Source organism: Zalophus californianus, chromosome 2, assembly GCF_009762305.2.
Source record: "Zalophus californianus isolate mZalCal1 chromosome 2, mZalCal1.pri.v2, whole genome shotgun sequence".
NCBI lineage: Eukaryota > Metazoa > Chordata > Mammalia > Carnivora > Otariidae > Zalophus > Zalophus californianus.
Window position 1 is genome coordinate 163,157,779 of NC_045596.1, and position 20,011 is coordinate 163,177,789.

Genomic DNA, 20,011 nt, shown 5'->3' on the forward strand with positions numbered 1-20,011 from the left:
CAGTTTGGCTATCGTGGACATTGCTGCTATAAACATTGGGGTGCATGTACCCCTTCGGGGCCCTACATTTGTATCTTTGGGGTAAATACCCAGTAGTGCAATTGCTGGATCGAATGGTAGCTCTAATTTCAACTGTTTGAGGAACCTCCATACTGTTTTCCAGAGGGGTTGCACCAGCTTGCATTCCCACCAACAGTGTAGGAGGGTTCCCCTTTCTCCACATCCCCGCCAACATCTGTCGTTCCCTGACTTGTTAATTTTAGCCATTCTGACGGGTGTGAGGTGGTATCTCATTGAGGTTTTGATTTGGATTTCCCTGATGCCGAGCGATGTTGAGCACTTTTTCATGTGCCTGTTGGCCATTTGGATGTCTTCTTTGGAAAAATGTCTGTTCATGTCTTCTGCCCATTTCTTGATTGGATTATTTGTTCTTTGGGTGTTGAGTTTGATAAGTTCTTTATAGATTTTGGATACTAGCCCTTTATCTGATATGTCATTTGCAAATATTTTCTCCCATTCTGTCGGTTGTCTTTTGGTTTTGTGGACTGTTTCTTTGGCTGTGCAAAAGCTTTTTATCTTGATGAAATCCCAATAGTTCATTTTTGCCCTGGCTTCCTGTGCCTTTGGCGATGTTTCTAGGAAGAAGTTGCTGCGGCTGAGGTCGAAGAGGTTGCTACCTGTGTTCTCCTTTAGGATTTGGATAGACTCCTGTCTCACGTTTAGGTCTTTCAACCATTTGGAGTCTATTTTTGTGTGTGGTGTAAGGAAATGGTCCAGTTTCATTCTTCTGCATGTGGCTGTCCAATTTTCCCAACACCATTTGTTGAAGAGACTGTCTTTTTTCCACTGGACATTCTTTCCTGCTTTGTCAAAGATAAGTTGACCATAGAGTTGAGGGTCCATTTCTGGGCTCTCGATTATGTTCCATTGATCTGTGTCTGTTTTTGTGCCAGTACCATACTGTCTTGATGATGACAGCTTTGTAATAGAGCTGGAAGTCCGGAATTGTGATGCCGCCAGCTTTGCTTTTCTTTTTCAAGATTCCTCTGGCTATTCGGGGTCTCTTCTGGTTCCATACAAATTTTAGGATTATTTGTTCCATTTCTTTGAAAAAAGTGGATGGTATTTTGATGGGGATTGCATTGAATGTGTAGATTGCTCTAGGTAGCATTGACATCTTCACAATGTTGGTTCTCCCAATCCATGAGCATGGAACGTTTTTCCATTTCTTTGTGTCTTCTTCAATTTCTTTCCTGAGTATTTTATAGTTTTCTGAGTACAGATCCTTTGCCTCTTTGGTTAAATTTATTCCTAGGTATCTTATGGTTTTGGGTGCAATTGTGAATGGGATCGACTCCTTGATTTGTCTCTCTTCTGTCTTGTTGTTGGTGTATAGGAATGCCACTGATTTCTGTGCGTTGATTTTATAGCCTGCTACTTTACTGAATTCCTGTATGAGTTCTAGCAGTTTTGGGGTGGAGTCTTTTGGGTTTTCCACATAAAGTATTATATCATCTGCAAAGAGTGAGAGTTTGACTTCCTCTTTGCCGATTTGGATGCCTTTGATTTCTTTTTGTTGTCTGATTGCTGTGGCTAGGACTTCTAATACTATGTTGAATAGCAGTGGTGAGAGTGGACATCCCTGCCGCGTTCCTGACCTTAGGGGAAAAGCTCTCAGCTTTTCCCCATTGAGAATGATATTCGCTGTAGGTTTTTCGTAGATGGCTTTTATGATATTGAGGTATGTACCCTCTATCCCTATACTCTGAAGAGTTTTGATCAGGAAAGGATGCTATACTTTGTCAAATGCTTTTTCTGCATCTACTGAGAGCATCATATGATTCTTGTTCTTTCTTTTGTTAATGTATTGTATCACATTGATTGATTTGCGGATGTTGAACCAGCCTTGCAGCCCAGGGATAAATCCCACTTGGTCGTGGTGAATAATCCTTTTAATGTACTGTTGGATCCTATTGGCTAGTATTTTGGTGAGAATTTTTGCATCCATGTTCATCAAGGATATTGGTCTGTAATTCTCCTTTTTGATGGGATCTTTGTCTGGTTTTGGGATCAAGGTAATGGTGGCCTCATAAAATGAATTTGGAAGTTTTCCTTCCATTTCTATTTTTTGGAACAGTTTCAGGAGAATAGGTATTAATTCTTTAAATGTCTGATAGAATTCCCCTAGGAAGCCATCTGGCCCTGGGCTTTTGTTTGTTGGGAGATTTTTGATGACTGCTTCAATTTCCTTAGTGGTTATAGGTCTGTTCAGGTTTTCTATTTCTTCCTGGTTCAGTTTTGGTAGTTGATACTTCTCTAGAAATGCACCCATTTCTTCCAGGTTATCTAATTTGCTGGCATAGAGTTGCTCGTAATATGTTCTTATAATTGTTTGTATTTCTTTGGTGTTGGTTGTGATCTCTCCTCTTTCATTCATGATTTTGTTGATTTGGGTCATTTCTCTTTTCTTTTTGATCAGTCTGGCCAGGGGTTTATCAATCTTGTTAATTCTTTCAAAGAACCAGCGCCTAGTTTCGTTGATCTGTTCTACTGTTCTTTTGGTTTCTAGTTCATTGATTTCTGCTCTGATCTTTATTATTTCTCTTGTCCTGCTGGGTTTAGGCTTTATTTGCTGTTCTTTCTCCAGCTCCTTTAGGTGTAGGGTTAGATTGTGTATTTGAGACCTTTCTTGTTTCTTGAGAAAGGCTTGTATTGCTATATACTTTCCTCTCAGGACTGCCTTTGCTGTATCCCAAAGATTTTGGACAGTTGTGTTTTCATTTTCATTGGTTTCCATGAATTTTTTTAATTCTTCTTTAATTTCCTGGTTGACCCATTCATTCTTTAGTAGGATGCTCTTTAGCCTCCATGTATTTGAGTTCCTTCTGACTTTCCTCTTCTGATTGAGTTCTAGTTTCAAGGCATTGTAGTCTGAAAATATGCAGGGAATGATCTGATCCCAATCTTTTGGTACCAGCTGAGACCTGATTTGTGACCTAGGATGTGATCAATTCTGGAGAATGTTCCATGGGCACTAGAGAAGAATGTGTATTCCGTTGCTTTGGGATGGAATGTTCTGAATATGTCTGTGAAGTCCATTTGGTCCAGTGTGTCATTTAAAGTCTTTATTTCCTTGTTGATCTTTTGCTTAGATGATCTGTCCATTTCAGTCAGGGGGGTGTTAAAGTCCCCCAGTATTATTGTATTGTTGTCAATGTGTTTCTTTGCTTTTGTTATTAATTGCCTTATATAATTGGCTGCTCCCATGTTCGGGGCATAGATATTTACAATTGTTAGATCTTCTTGTTGGATAGACCCTTTAAGTAGGATATAGTGTCCTTCCTCATCTCTTATTACAGTCTTTGTTTTAAAATCTAGTTTGTCTGATATAAGGATTGCCACCCCAGCTTTCTTTTGGTGTCCATTAGCATGGTAAATGGTTTTCCACACCCTCACTTTCAATCTGGGGGTGTCTTTGGGTCTAAAATGAGTCTCCTGCAAACAGCATATGGATGGGTCTTGTTTTTTAATCCAATCTGATAGCCTGTGTCTTTTGATTGGGGCATTTAGCCCATTTACATTCAGGGTAACTATTGAAAGGTATGAATTTAGTGCCATTGTATTGCCTGTAAGGTGACTGTTACTGTGTGTTGTCTGTGTTCCTTTCTGATCTTTGCTGCTTTTAGGCTCTCTCTTTGCTTAGAGGACCCCTTTCAATATTTCTTGGAGGGCTGGTTTCGTGTTTGCAAATTCCTTTAGTTTTTGTTTGTCCTGGAAGCTTTTTATCTCTCCTTCTATTTTCAATGACAGCCTAGCTGGATATAGTATTCTTGGCTGCATATTTTTCTCGTTTAGTGCTCTGAAGATATCTTGCCAGTCCTTTCTGGCCTGCCAGGTCTCTGTGGATAGGTCTGTTGCCAATCTAATATTTTTACCATTGTAGGTTACATATCTCTTCTCCCGAGCTGCTTTCAGGATTTTCTCTTTATCTCTGAGACTCGTAAGTTTTACTATTAGATGTCGGGGTGTTGACCTATTTTTATTGATTTTGAGAGGGGTTCTCTGTGCCTCCTGGATTTTGATGCCTGTTTCCTTCCTCAGATTAGGGAAGTTCTCTGCTATTATTTGCTCCAATATACCCTCTGCCCCTCTCTCTCTTTCTTCTTCTTCTGGGATCCCAATTATTCTAATGTTGTTTCATCTTATCGAATCACTTATCTCTCGAATTCTGCCCTCGTGATCCTGTAGTTGTTTCTCCCTCTTTTTCTCAGCTTCTTTACTTTCCATCATTTGGTCTTCTATATCACTGATTCTCTCTTCTGCCTCATTTATCCTAGCATTTAGTGCCCCCATTTTTGATTGCACCTCATCAATAGCCTTTTTGATTTCGACTTGGTTAGATTTTAGTTCTTTTATTTCTCCAGAAAGGGTTTCTCTAATAACTTCCACGCTTTTTTCAAGCCCAGCTAGTATCTTTAAAGTCATGATTCTGAACTCTAGGTCCGACATCGTACTAATGTCCGTATTGAGTAGGTCCCTGGCTGACGGTACTACCTCTTGTTCTTTTTGCTGAGGTGATTTTTTTCGTCTTGTCATTTTGTCCAGAGGAGAATAGATGAATGAGAGAACAAAATGCTACAACGTCCCCAGTAAATATACTGTATACAAATCAGAAAAGACCTGAAACCAGGGGAAAAGAAAGGGAAAGAAAGAAAAAAGAAAGAGGGAAAAAAAAAGAAAAAAGAAAAAAAGATAAAAACAAAAACAGAACAATACAAAAAAAGCAGAATGTGATCAAATATGATCAGGCTAATGCATAGATCAGTGCCACACACTAGATTTTGGGCGTATTTTGGTCTGTTAGAAAAAAGTACCTCCTAAAATTTTAAAGGAAGAAAGACATATATGTACAAAATAAGGGTTGATACAATGAAGGGATAGAAGATGACTGTAAAGATGAAAATTATAAAAGATTTTATAAAAGGACTAGATAAGATAAGAAGTTGTTTGAAAAAAGAAAGAAGATTTAAAAAAGAAAAAAAAGGGAGATAATGTGATCGATTTAAAAAAGAAAAAAAAAGGGAGATAATGTGATCAGGCAGGAGACTAGAACAGAACCATACACTAGCGATTTAGGGTATATTTTTATCTGTTAGAAGAAACTGTATCTCAAAATTTTAAAGAGAGAACAACTTATATATATATGCCAAAAATAAGGGTAACTACTATGAAGGGATAAAATATGACTCTAAAAATGAAAAATAAAAAATGTTTTTTTTTTTAAAAAGAGATTGATAAGATGTTGGTTGAAAAAGGGAAAAAGAAAAAGAAAAAAAAACAGTTAACAAAAATAACTTTGATGAACTAATGAATCATGGTAAAAAAAAAGCCATGAATTCTATGTGCAGTATTCCCCTAGCACTGGAGTTCTCCCGTTCTCCTTGATCGGTGAACTTGGTCTTGGCTTGCTGGCTGTTCGTGCTGATCTTCTGGGGGAGGGGCCTGTTGCTGTGGTTTCCAAATGTCTTTGCCGGAGGCTGAATTGCCCCGCCCTTGTCGGTCCGGGCTAAGCAAGCTGCTCGGGTTTGATCTCAGGAGCTTTTGTTCCCTGCAAGCTCTCCGTACAGCCTTGGAGGACCAGGGCAAAAATGGTGGCCTCCCAATCTCCACCCGGAGGAGCTGAGAAATCGGGGCCCCGCTCCTCAGTGCGCCCCCAGAGAAAAGCAGTCACTCCCTTGTCCCTGGTCTCCGGCCGCTCTCCGTGCTCACCCAGCCTGTGACCGAGCGTTTGTATCTCTGGCACCCGACCCCTTGTGGAGTCTCCAAACCCAGCAGATCCCTGCGGTGTGTTCCCGCGCCGCTCCGCCCCGGGAAGGAAGGGGAGTCTCCCCGGATCTGCCACCTGTTGGGTCCCTGCTGCAGGAGCAGTGGCCCGACTGGGCCGCAGATCACAGTTTATGGCAACCCCGAGCTGAGAGCCCGCGCCTCAGCTCCGTCTCTGCAGCTGGCTTCCCCGCTCCAATACCTGGGAGCTCTGGCGCACTCAGGCTCCCCCGGTCTTTCTGTGACCCTGAGGGTCCTGAGACCCCACTGTCCCGCGAGGGTTCCACCCCCGCTTAGCCACTGGAGCAACGTCCCTCAGCGGAGCCGGCTTCTAAAAGGTCCGATTTTGTGCTCTGCGGCTCTAGCACTTGCCAGAAGCGGCCGGCGGAGGCCCCTCCCCCGCCGTCTATCCTCCCGAATATCGCCTCGGATTCACTTCTCTGCACGTCCTACCTTCCAGTAAGTGGTCGCTTCTCTGTTCAGATAGTTGTTGCTACTCTCCTCTTTGATCTCCTGTTGAGTTCGTAGGTGTTCAGAATGGTTTGATCCCTATTCAGCTGAATTCCTGAGACCAGACGAAATCTAGGTCTCCTACTCCTCCGCCATCTTGCTCCGCCCCCGAAAATGATAAAAGATCTTGTCTCCTGTGATTTATTCTCATACAGACTTCTTTCCACCATTACAAGGAAATTCCCTTAATGTGGCACTTCCCACAATAACCTTCATTTAAAAAAATACTTTAGAAATTTACATAAACACCCATATTATAATTTAAAATTTTTAAATCTAACAGCTCTAAACATTGAAATTGCTTATGAGTTCTACTTACTGAAAATACTTGAGTATGGTCAAGAATATAAAATTAAACATATTTTCAAGCAGCTTTTCATAGTAGGCACCTTAAATAATTTAGAATTTTCTAGATTCTGAGCTTATACAAGCCAGCTTATACAACTCTGTTTCAGCAAATTTCTTTTGAAACAATAAACAAAATGGACAAAACTTTAGCTAGACTACCTAAGAGAGATTTAAGAGATGTTACTCAAATTAATAAAATCCTAAACGAAAGAGGAGACATTACAGCTAATACCAAAGAAATACAAAATCTCATGAGATTACTGTGAACAATTATATGCCAACAAATTAGATAATTTAGAAGAAATGGATAAATTCCTAGAAACATACAACTTCCCAAGACCGAATCATAAAGTAATAGAAAATCTGAACAGACCAATAATGAGCAAGGACATTGACTCCATAATCAAACATCTCCCACAAATAAAAGCCTCAGGACCAGATGGCTTCATGAGTGAATTCTACCAAACATTTAAAGATGAATTAATACCAATCCTTCTCAAACTCTTCCAAACTATTGAAGAGGAAGGAATAGTTCTAAACTCATTTTACAAGACCAGTATTACTCTGATACTGAAGCCACATAAGGACACTACAAGAAAAGAAAATTACAGGCCAATCTCCCTGATGAACACAGATGCAAAATCCTCAACAAAATATTGGCAAACCAAATTCAATACATTAAAAGGAGCATACACCATGAGCAAGTGGGGTTCATCCCTGGGATGCAAGGATGGTTCAACACCTGCAAATTAATAAACATGATATACCACATTAACAGAATGAAGGATGAAAATCATATGATCATTTCAAAAGATACAGAAAAAGCATTTGACAAAATTCAACATCCTTTCATGATAAAAACCGTTAACAAATCAGGTATAGAAGGAATGTACCTCAACATAATTAAGGCCATATATGACAAAATCAGAAAGAAAGAAGTAAAATTATCTCTGTCTGTGGATGGCATGATCTTATATACAGAAAACCCTAAAGACTTCACCAAAAATCTGTTAGAACTAATAAATTCAGTAAAAGTTTCAGAATACAAAGTAACATATAAAATCAGTTGTTTCTATATACAATGAAAGAGAAATTAAGAAAGTAATCCCATTTACAGTAGCATAAATAAAAAGTAGTGAATTACTGTTACATGCTACAGTGTGGATGAACCTTGAAATCATCACTGTAAGTTACAAAGCCAGACACAAAAGGTCACATATTATATGATTCCACTTATCTGAAATATCCAGAATAAAGTAAATCCCCATTTTTTTCAAATGTTTTTTCTGTGTGTACAGAGATGGTCATGCAGTTTTGTGTATTACATTGATTGATTCTTGTATGTTGAGTCAACCCTGCACTCCTAGGATGTTTCACTTAGTCATGGTGTAAAATCCTTTTTATATGTTGCTGGATAGAGTTTGCTAGTATTTTGTTGAGGATCTTTGCATCTGTATTTATAAGGGATATTGGTCTGTAGTTTTCTTTTCTTAGTCTTTACCTGGTTAAGGTATCAGGATAATACTGCCCTCATAGAATGAGTTGGGAAGTATTCCCTCCTCTTCCAAATTTTGAAAGTTTGTGAAGCATTGGTATTAATTCATCTTTAATGACTGGTAGAAAACAGCAGGGAAGCCATTTGAGCCTGGCCTTTTCTTTAGGGGAAATTTTCTGATTACTATTTCAATCCATTTACTTGTTATAGGTCTAGTCATATTTTCTAGTTCTTTTTGAAGAAATACTTAAATTTCGACAGTGTACAAAATTTGGTCCTCCATTCCCTCTCCCCTCCTTTGTGTTATCATATTAAAATGATATCTTTATGCACTGTGTCTACCAATACAGATTTATGAACTTTGTTTTATGCAGTTATTTTTTCAGATAAGAGAAAAAGAGAGTTATAAACAAAAAAATACATTTATACTGTATTTTATATTTCCCTATAAAGAGAGAAATGGTTACTGTTACTTCAGCTGTTGGTTTCTTCACAAGAATTTGAGTTTGTCAAGTGTCCTTTCATTTCAGCCTTATGGACTTCTTTTCATATTTCTTGTGGGGCAGGCATGCTAGTTATGACATCTCAGTTCTTATTTATCTGGGGATGTCTTAATTTCCCCTTCATTTCTGGTGGATGAATATAGAATTCTTGGTTTAGTGTTTTTCTTCCAGCACTTTGAATAAGCCATCCCACTTTCTGGCCTCCATTGTTTCTGATGGGAGATCAGCTACCGATCTTATTAAGAATCCCTTGGACTCAGTGAGTGCTTTGCTCTTACCACTCACAAGATTCTTTCTCTCTTTGTCTTTGTCTTTCAACTATCTGATTATCATATGTTTACTGTGGATTTCTTTGAATTTTCCTGTTTGGAATTTGTAAAGCTTTTTAGATGTGTAGATTCAGGTTTTTCATCAAATTTGGGAAGTTTGGGGGCCATTATTTCTTCAAATAATTTTTTCTGCCCCTTTCTTTCTCTCCTCTCCTCTGGAACTCCCACTATGTCTACATTGGCATGCTTGATGGTATCCTAAAGTCTCTGAGGTTTGTTCATTTTCTTCATTTTTCTTTATTTTTGTTTCTTACACTTCATCACATCAATTGACCTACCTTAAAGTTCACAGATTTTTTCCTCTGCCTGTTCGAACCAGATGTTCAGCACACCCTAGTGAATTTTTCATTTTAGTTACTGTACTTTTCAACCCCAGAATTTCTATTTGGTTCTTTTCTTATAATTTCTGTTTCTATTTGGTAAGACATGGTTCTATTTGGCAAGTCTTGGTTCTCATACTTTTCATTAGTTCTTTAAACATGGTTTCTTTTAGGGGCACCTGGGTGGCTCAGTAATTGGGCATCTGCCTTTGGCTCAGGTCATGATCCCAGGATCCTGGGATCAAGCCCCGCATTGGGCTTCCTGCTCGGCAGGAAGCCTGCTTCTCCCTCTCCCACTCCCCCTGCTTGTGTTCCCTCTCTTGCTGTGTCTCTCCCTGTCAAATAAATAAATAAAATCTTTATAAAACCCCAAACAAACAAAAAACCCCATGGTTTCTTCTAATCTTCAAACACATTTAATACAGCTGATTTAGTCTTCGTCTAGTAAGTCCAACACCTGGGCTTCCTCAGGGACAATATTTTTTAAAGATTTTATTTACTTATTTGAGAGAGAGTGAGCAAGAGAGAGAGAGCACGAGTGGGGGGGAGGAGCAGAGAGAGAGGGAGAAGCAGACTCCCCGCTAAGCAGGAAGCTCAATGCAGGGCTCGATCCTGTGACTCAGGATCATGACTTAACCAATTCAGCTTCCCAGATGACCCTGTCAGGGACAATTTCTAATGACTGATTTTTTTTTTCCTGTGCATGAGCCATACTTTCTGTTTCTTTGCATCTCTCATAACTTTTTGTTTAAAACTTAACATTTTAAATAATATAATGTGGCAATCCTGGAAATGAGAATCAACCTCACCGCCCCCCCCCAGGGTTTATTGTTGGTGTTCTTTGTTGTTGTTATTTGTTTAGTGACTTTCTTGAACTAATTCTGTAAAATCTGTATTCTGTGTTGAGCGTGACAACTTAGCGGTAAGCTAACGATTAGACAGAGATTTAAGCGCCTAGAACCAATAAGTCTCCAAATCTTTCCCAAGGGATTTTGTGTACATTTTGGGGCCTGCCATCAACACTCAACCAGGCAGTTGACTGCTTACCTTAGCCTTTACTTGCTTCCTGCACAAAGCCTCAAGGTCAGCCAGAGGTGAAAAGTTAGGGCCTGCTCACGTCTTTCCTAGGTAATGAGCATAGCCCTAGACGTGAGCATGGTTTTCTAGATCCCCAGGAATGTATTAGAACTTTTCAAAAACCCAGTGGAGATCTCATTCCTCAGCCTCACCTTTTAAGCATTTTGGTTATTTTGTTGTTTGCCCCAACTCTTATCTACCACCTCAGGCGACCACAAAGTTACAGACTTCCTATAATTGTTTTTTGGAGGAAAGGCTTTTTCCACTGGGAGAGCTCTGAGTCAGTTAAATAAAGACAGCCTTCTGAGTGGAGTCTTCCAGAAAACTCCAGACAGATCACATCATGACATTTTTCTGGGAATGATATTTTAAAGGAGCTCCTGGCCCACGGTGGCCCCTGGTGGCTGCCAGGCTGTGGTTCTTGCTGTGCTTGTGGGCTACTGGATTTCAAGGCTACTGAAGAGCTAAGGAGAAGGTGGGAATAAGCCAGGTTAAAGCTGCACAAAAATTCAGTCATTTTTCTTGGATAAACATTTTCCAGGTTATTACAAGCTTTATTTCCAGAGTTCTTAAAAAGTTCAGACCTTCAGAAAATGTAAGAATAGTATAAGTTTCCATGTATCTTTCACTTAGATTTACCAAGTGTTAACGTTCTACCTGCCTGCCTGCTTGCTTGCTTTGAACTCTTTGAGAGTTAGTTGCACACATCATGTCAGTTTTACCCTTAAAGAGAAGTATCTCCCAAGAACCAGGGCACTCTCCTATGTAACATTATAATTATATAATAATCACACTCAGGAAATTTAACATTATTACAATATCATAATCTATATGTTATGTTCAAATTCCTCAAAGACAATTTAGAATACTGAATACAGGCACATCTCCACAAAGAGTGGAATCTCCACCAAGCAGAATCATATTTAGCCCCCTCCTGCAAATGCCAGGTGGGATGGCCACAGGCCTGAGATGCTGCCTTAATCTGTGAGGTGTCTCCCAGAGTCCAAGATTTCTTACCTTCTTGGGAGGGATTTGCTGTGTTGCTTTTTTGATTTTAGCGAATGAGATAGTATCTAAAAATTGCTTAAGAAAAAAATTAAAACAAAGCAACAATTTTGTTCTAATTTTAGAAATAAATTGAAATAAAACAAACCAGAATAAAACCTTCCTCCCCAGTTTTCTTCTGGGATGTCCTGAAAAAAATCTTCCTGAGGGTACGTGTCAAGCAAATCCTTTCAGGGGCACCTGGGTGGCTCAGTTGGTTAAGCATCTGCTTTTGGCTCAGGTCATGATCCCAGGGTTCTGGGGTCGAGCCCCGCAGTGAGTCTGCTTCTCTCTTTCCCTCTGCCCCTCCCCCTGCTTGTGCTCTTTCTCTCTCTGTCTCTCTCAAATAAATAAATAAAATCTTAAAGAAAAAATCCTTTCAAAGAGGCATGAAATGATGACACAAAAACTAACAGAGGCAGGTCCCCAAGAAGACATACAGAAAATCCCCTCTCTTAGGTCACATACTTGCAATGACAGGGTAGGGTCTCATCTCTAGGACTTTGATCTCAGAGGTAATACCTCTGAAAGATGCATTTGTATCCTTATGATTGGACAAAGATGAAGCTGCAATATAGTAAATGTTAACTCATGCCAATCTGCCTACCTGTTACAATTTTTTAAAATTTCCTAATACATAGCTCCAAGCAAATGTCTACCTAGGTCAGCATTTCTCACTGTGGGCTATGGACCACCCACATCACCATCACATGTGGGACTCATCCTAAGTGTCAGTTACCAAGCTTCTACATCTCAGGCCTACTGACTCAGAATTTCTGGACCTGGATCCCGGGAATCTGCATTTTAAAAAGCACCCCAGGGGGTACCTGGGTGGCTCAGTTGGTTAAGCATCTGCCTTTGGCTCAGGTCATGATCCCAGGGTCCTGGGATTGAGTCCCACATCAGGCTCCCTGCTCAGCAGGGAGTCTGCTTCTCCCCCTCCTTCCCGCTTGTGCTCTCTCTCACTATCTCCATCTCTCTCAAATAAAAATTTTTTAAAAAAAGCACCCCAGGTTATTCCCAAGCACATTTATATTTGAGAATCACCAAGTGAGGCTTTAATCTGAGATTAACTGCAGCTTAGTATGGAAAACTATGGAATAAGAATCAGATACCAAGAACTGATTTGTACTTTTATCCATGACAGTGGTTTCTAAATATTTTGACTGCCACCCATACAAAGGAATATATTATACATCATGACATACTAGACACAAACACACACTAAAGTTTTACAAAACAGTATTTACCCTTACTACTTGTGATGCACTCTGATATCTTCTAGCCTATTCTATTTCAACGTTTTTAAAAACACTGGACATAACCCACTAAAGCTATTACACAACCCTCTAATGAATCACAAATTGCAATTTCTAAAACACTAATCTATAGCCATCAACTGAAATGTAAAGCTCAACTGAGTAAACGTAAATCTAGAGAGAGAGAGAGGAAAACACTGCACATGAGCCAAACTAGATTTTAAAAAGCTATTCTTAACATATATACATTTAGCTGCATTTCGAACAGATTAATCACAATGCTGGTATCCTAATGAAATAAATATCACTTAGGCTGATTTCAAATCTTATTACTTTCAACTGACAATTATGAGTTTCAGAAGGGAGTACACTGAAGAGGAAATGTGCCATGTTAAGACCTGGAGTATCTCAAGTTCACAGCGGAGGTTCAGATCCTGGCTCGCCCCTGTGCTAGGCATGGCAGCCTGAGTAACAACGTCTCCAAGCCTCAGTTCCTTCATCTATGAATGGGGCTAATAATAGCAACTATCTCATAAGGTTGCTGTGAATAATAAAGAAGATAATTCATGTAAATAAGAACGGTTACTATTATTATTCAAAGATAAGATGCATTTGAACAAAAGTTTTACCACCTTAATGATAAAAATGACATTTAAATAGGGCTCATTATATAAGTGTTCATATGGATTACTAGGAGCGTAAATATACTGTGTATGTGGAATTATCCTCCTCTTTTTTTAAAGATTTTATTTATTTTAGAGAGAGAGAGACAGCATGAGGGGGAAGGCCAGAGGGGAGGGAGAAAGAGGATCTCAAGCAGACTCCATGCTGAGCATGGAGCCCAGCGTGGGGCTCCATCCCAGGACCCTGAGATCATGACCTGAGCCAAAACCAAGAGTTGAATGCTTAACCGACTGTGCCATTCAGGTGCTCTTCTCTTGAGGAACAAACACTGGACATTTTCTGAGTAAGGCCCTAAGCTGGAGTTACAAAGAGCCACGTGATATGGTACTACTTGCTTACTAAGCAGCTTATAAATCGGCTTACAAATCCCGCAATCGGCAGTGCTGATCATATAGCCAAATCATATGCCGAGTGCCAAGCAGACGGGATGCCAGCAGGGAGTACAGTCTGAGTTCAGAGAGAGGACTGGAGGTCAGGTGGGGGCGTGGGGACGACAGTGTGGCCGTCTGAGTACGTAGAAAGGAGGACAAGAGATCACCAAGTTGAAGACGATAATGGGAGGGAGGACGAAGGGGCAAACCACGCCCCCCAGTGTGGTCGGGGACAGGAAGTCATCAAGGCAAGGTTACAAGTGAGAGCCAGTCTGGGTAGGAGCCTAGGGCAGTAGGTGATTAGGAAGACTGATCTGGAAGGTGGAGTGGCAGTGCTGCTGTGTTCAGTCAGCCCAGGCCTGGCTGCAGAGGGTGGGGCATTCCTACAGGAGGTGGTCTGATCAGAGCAACACCAGGGAGAGCGGAGGACACCCCCCAAAGCATCAGAGACCTCAGCACTGCAGATATCCCCAGTTAGCAGAACGAGAGCATCAACACAGAAAAACGGGGTTCCAATTCATTTCACCAGAGTTTTGTAGCACTGCGTTAAAGCATCGAACAGCTCAGTCTCCGACACAAAGTTCTTGGTTATGGGTAGATTGATCTCTGGAAATTTTCCAAAATTTTAAGTAAACCATTCTTACCACTGAAATGATTCTACTTTTCTTGTTCAGATTCTATTCATTCTTTGCTCACCCAGCAACCTTCTGCTTGAGAATTCAGCTCGCCAGGTAATTTGATACAGAGAAGAATGCCTTGATAGTAAGAGTCCTTAAGCCTTCCAGTCAGTAAAATGGATATTTCTCCTAACAACATTGAAACTGGCCTTCCACTTATCCATCAGACTCATGTCAAGTTGGTTATATGTATCCATCAGCAAATGTCTTTTAAAGTGCTCAGAAGGTGCCAGACCCAATAGGACTGAATTTCTCAGTCCTGACTACACTTCAGAGTCACCTGGATAACTACTCAAAAACACCTCAGAATGGGGCAGCTGGCTGCAGTCGAGGCCTCTCATGCCTGAGCCCCTGGGGTGGACTACCACTTTCTCAGACAATGACTCTCAATCCTGGCTGCATGTTAGAATCGTCTGGGAAACTTAAAAAAGAAATCCATGCCCAGGAATGGATACTTCCAGAGATGATGGAACCTATCCACTGGGCAGAGGACATGAACTCTAATAATTCCTGGGCCTCGTTCCTAAGCAGAGACGAAAAGGATATTGCAATGCACTGGAGTTGAGAGGTTTCTATTTCACTTACATTTAGCATATTCAATTATTCTATTCTCTTTGATCTCCCTTCGACAGGGGCCTATAAACTCCGAATTCCATATTGCTTTAGAACAGAGGTCAGCAAACCTTTTCTGTAAAGGACCAGACAGTAGAGAGTTCGGGCTTTGCAAGTCATAGAGTTTCTTTCCTTTTTTTTTTTTTTTTTAAGATTTTATTTATTTGACAGAAAGAGAGAGACACAGCGAGAGAGGGAACACAAGCAGCGGGAGCGGGAGAGGGAGAAGCAGGCTTCCCACAGAGCCGGGAGCCCGATGCGGGGCTCGATCCCAGGGCCCTGGGATCACCACCTGAGCCGAAGGCAGACGCTTAACGACTGAGCCACCCAGGAGCCCCAGTCGTACAGTTTCTGTCACAACTACACAACTCTGCTGCAGCACAAAAGCAGATATAAATAATATGTAAAGAAATGGGGATGCCTGCATTTCCATACAACTTTTTCTTTTTTTACAGAAATAAGACCAGTGGACTGCTTTAGAACGTTTGAGTAATTGTAATAAGCATTCTGATCTTGTGCCCATTAATACCAACTTAGTAACAAAGTGTGAACATAAATACAAAAGGGGCAGTCAATCTTGTAATCTTATAACCATTTACCAGAAACTCAAAACAGGGGCCCTGTTTATATTTAGACCATATGGACCTTTTGAGGCTATTTCTGCCACTGAGTACTACGGACCTCCCTCCAAGCTTCACTAAGGAGAAACTACCCACCTGATTACTCAAGCGAAGCCCTGCAAACCTCCCTGGAAAACCAGAGCACGGTGTGGGGGCACCATTCTGGCTTCCTCACTAGTAGAAGATGCCCCAGGTGTTTATTAAATCAATACTTGCTTGTTTATTTGGGGAGGGAAGAAAACCATCTGCGCTGCTTTCATTCATTCCCCCACACAACTGATCAATGAAGTATATGCATACAACCCTCAGTCTAAGGTTTTTGGTTAAGTCGTTTCTGTTCAACTGCGCAGGCTTCATCCAGGGTCCTGTCCCAGCCATCACTTCCCGCTTCCCCCTCATCTTTCAAAATGCGTACTGAATGAAAGTCAAAAGGGTAAGACCATTTGCTAAGTGGAGGAAACTCCAGGACGGACATCACTCAGCTGGAGCTCACCGCGCAGCTGCGCGGCCCCCAATTCCCACTCTGTGACACCGGGTCCCGCATCGGCAGTGCTGACGACACCCTCTCACGCAGAAGCCCAAAGAGGCCTGTGCCCCCACCCCCCATCCTTGTGGCTCAGGGCACTTCATCTCAACTGCCAAAGCCAACACCCTGTGCAGTGAGGGCCAGTGTCAGGTGGGGTGGTCTCCCAGGGACGGGGGTGCACAATTCCCCCTAGCACAGCCAGCAGCCAGTCCATCTCCCGGTTGACCCAGAGTGTTAAGGAACATAAAACCGAAGCAGAGGTTCCAGCCTCAGATATAGACTCCTGAGGTCAGATACTATGACTCCTTATTATGTCTCCTCGTCGTACTTACTTGGAAGTGTTTTCAAGTATGCCTTTGACCTCATTCATTTCTTCCTTCCCAAAATAAACAACGGTGAGATGAATTCTCCCATCCTGTTGGATGCACATCTCCCTAGAAAACAAAACACACGCATGTCTGGTCGTTTTCACTGTAACAGGCAAGGTCCAAACATATACGTATTTTGTAAAGAGCAAAAGGTTCTTTTCTCTCTTTTTTTTTTTTTCAGAGAGAGAGAAAGAGAGAGCATGAGCAGGAGGGAGGAGCAGAAGGTGAGGGAGAAGCAGACTCCCTGCCCTGCAGGGAGCCCGATGCAGGGCTCCATTCCAGGACCCCGAGATCATGACCTGAGCTGAACACTTAACCAACTGAGCTGCCCAGGCGCCCCAGTGCAAATGATTCTTGAAGTAAACTGAGTGAACTGCCAAGAAAAGCAGAGATGGGACACCAGGACATTTCTGGTTGGCCATCACAATTACCTGCGTTTGTATTTATCTTCCCAAGAAAACAATGAAATGTAAATGAGCAGATCTAGTGAATGAAAACTCAGATGCACGAGGCCACAGGTCCAATCTACCACAGGCTTAGCCCCTGGAGCCACCTAGTGTCATGGAAAGGGCACTGGGTCCTTCCCCCTCTTTGCCAGAAGGAGTCTATGAAGGACAGAAGACAGAAATTCCATTTTACGGATAAGAAAGCTAAAGTCCAGAGAGGGTGGGACTAGAATCCTTGTCTCTGACTTTTCCTGTGTGTGCCAAACACAAACAGTCTTAAAGACTGGATGAACAAAGGTAAAAAGACCTTCTTTCATGTAGAGCTACAAAAACCCTCCTTAACACCCGAAGGGAGTGACAAGGCAGAAGCACAGTTAGGGTATCTCGCCCTTCCCACAATCGCCTTCACTGCTTCCCCATTTCTCCTCTCCATGACCGATTAGCCCAGGCGCCTGGCACCTCACACTCTAGGGCCCCGACAGCCCTCTAGGGGCCAGGCCTCCGGCTCTGGACTGGTCCAGACCCGCTCTCTCCACCAAAGCTGATTTATTTGTCCATGTCCTGTGCTCTAAATGGTAACACCTAAGCTAACCTGGTAAGATACTCTGCTGAGGGTTTGCCACATATACACGTGTAATATGTGCGTAAATTCTGTATAGCTATGGGTGTGTGAATGTGTGTGTATGTAAATATATGTGCGTATACACGTGTTTATGTGTACACGTATGTGTATACATATGTGTGTGTGTGCACAGTTTAAACAGTTTTCTGGAAGCGAGTTAATGAAAGGTTCTACCGGTGGGATGATATATTGTGACATTTTGACATTTTGCATGTCCTTCCTTTTTCAATTCCTTTTGTCTCTCTATTCGCTACTTTCCTTAACCTCCCAAACAACACATCACAGCTTTCCAGAAGTCCCTGAGCTCTAACTGCAGAGGCCAATTTATTCAGTGCTTTTTATAATGCCATCAAAGAGGAGTGACTGCCTAGCTGGGGTTGCTGGGAGAAAGCCAAAGATGTAGGAGATACAGTTCCTGTGCTCAAAAACTTGGGAAATAAAATGAGCTCAAATAAAATCATGACACCTTGTGGCACAGATAACAAGCACACAGAATTCAGAAAGCACAGCAAATCCTATCACCTTGACTGGTCAAGGCCTGAAGGATGGATAGGGGAGAGGAAGAGAGGAGGAAGAAGAGAATTCCAGATGGAAGAACTATCAGGGAAGATGATATTGACCCAAGGCTAGAGGCACACAAGGCTCCTCCTGGTCACAGGCTTGGTTCCGCGAATCTATTTCTTTCCCATGGAAGAAAGTTGAGAGCTGCCTCTGAAACCCAGTCTGATGGCAGAGCTCTCAGACACAGACAAGAGACCAGGAACAAGAAGCGCAGCGTGTGACAACGTGCTTCAAACCAAGAGCTCCCTCACAGACCCAGGCCCCGCAGACGGAATCTACTGACAACAAAATTCTCTGTCCGTAAAAGAGCTCTTTTGCAAACCTGCCAGACAATGCTTTAACTTCCTTTGCCAGGGTAGGATAAAAGCACACACAGCGCCAAGTACCCAAAAAATGGTGCTTTAAAATTGCATGTGTAGCTGGAAAAAATGTATCCCGGAATCAGGAGAGGGTTACCCGCTGAGCCTGGATAAAAAGCATTCTTGTTTTTCTAGTAACATCTCTGAAGGCATTTTAAAATCCATTTGAAGCGTTTTCTGCTTTCAAGAACTAAAAGAGAGATCCCTTGGACCTTCACTCTTCATTCACCAGCTGAGGCTTCCCAAAAAGGCAAAGCAGACTGGGTTCTGCGGTGCTCCTCCACGGCTCCACTCCTCGTACTCATTACTTCCTTCAACAAACGAAAACCATGCAAGCAACTTCCTATAGGCCAGATGCTCTACCCGGGACCTCAACAGTCCTGCCCTTGAGAAGTTCTCGATCTACTATCATAACTAAAACTAGTTATGATGCAATAAACAAACGCTCCACGAGGGAATGAGCAGAACTGTGGAAACACCATCACCAATCTCTTGGAATGATCTTGTAATTTTTATATTTTTCCAAACAAGTCTTACTAGACTCCATCCCCTAGAACAATGTGTGCGGGAGAAGAGTGTGTATGTGGGTGACTATGTACATGGAGATATCTGTGTTTTGGTGTGATTATTTGTGCCTGGATCCTTCGAGCTAACTGAGGTGCCCCGAGAGCACCTCTCTGTAACAGCCATGGTAGGGCTGTAGCAAAGTGCATGGAATGAATCTCAGGGCACCTCAACTTCCTAAGTATCCTTCAGGAAAGCTCTTCATTTCACATGGATGCTTTGTATTATATTAGCTCCACAGTCCTACGTGGTCTTTCTTCTATCTCAATCTAGAAGCCTCAAAAGTGTTGCTTCTTCACAAAGACCTTGTCTTTTTTTCTTCTTCTTTTGCAGTTGAAGTATAATTAACATACACTGTTGTATTAATTTCAAGTACACAATATATTCAACAATTCTGTACAATACTCAGTGTTCATCATAAGTGTAATTTTTTTAAAAGATTTTATTTATTTGAGAGAGAGAGACAGACACTGAGAGAGAGAAAGTGTGAGCACGAGTGGGGTGAGGGGCAGACGGAGAAGCAGGCTCCCCGCCGAGCAGGGAGCCTGATTCGGGGCTCGATCTTGGGACCCTGGGATCATGACCTGGGCCAAAGGCAGATGCTTAACCGACTGATCCACCCAGGCGCCCCGATAAGTGTACTCTTAACCCCCATCACCTATTTCCCCCATCTCCCTCAACCTCCCCTCTGGCAACCACCAGTTTGTTCTCTGTATTTAAGAGTCCGCTGCGGTTCTTTTGCTTGTCTCATTTTTCTTTGTTTGTTCATTTGTTTTGTTTCTTCCACATATGAGTGAAATCATATGGTATTTGTCTTTCTCTGACTTATTTCACTCAGCATTATAATCTCTAGGTCCATCCATCTTGTTGCAAATGGCAAGATCTCATTCTTT

The 20,011-nt window shown here is 41.8% G+C and overlaps 1 protein-coding gene across 12 annotated transcripts in view; it reads right to left on the bottom strand.

Annotated features, from left to right (window-relative positions):
• The window catches only part of CSGALNACT1 (chondroitin sulfate N-acetylgalactosaminyltransferase 1), a 337,597-nt gene that overhangs the window by 19,908 nt on the left and 297,678 nt on the right, over positions 1-20,011 (bottom strand). For all 12 annotated transcript variants that reach the window (XM_027598300.1, XM_027598297.1, XM_027598294.2 and 9 more), the window contains one exon: positions 16,531-16,632. In XM_027598300.1, coding sequence (XP_027454101.1) covers positions 16,531-16,632 — 102 coding nt within the window. The remainder of the gene's footprint in view (positions 1-16,530; positions 16,633-20,011) is intronic.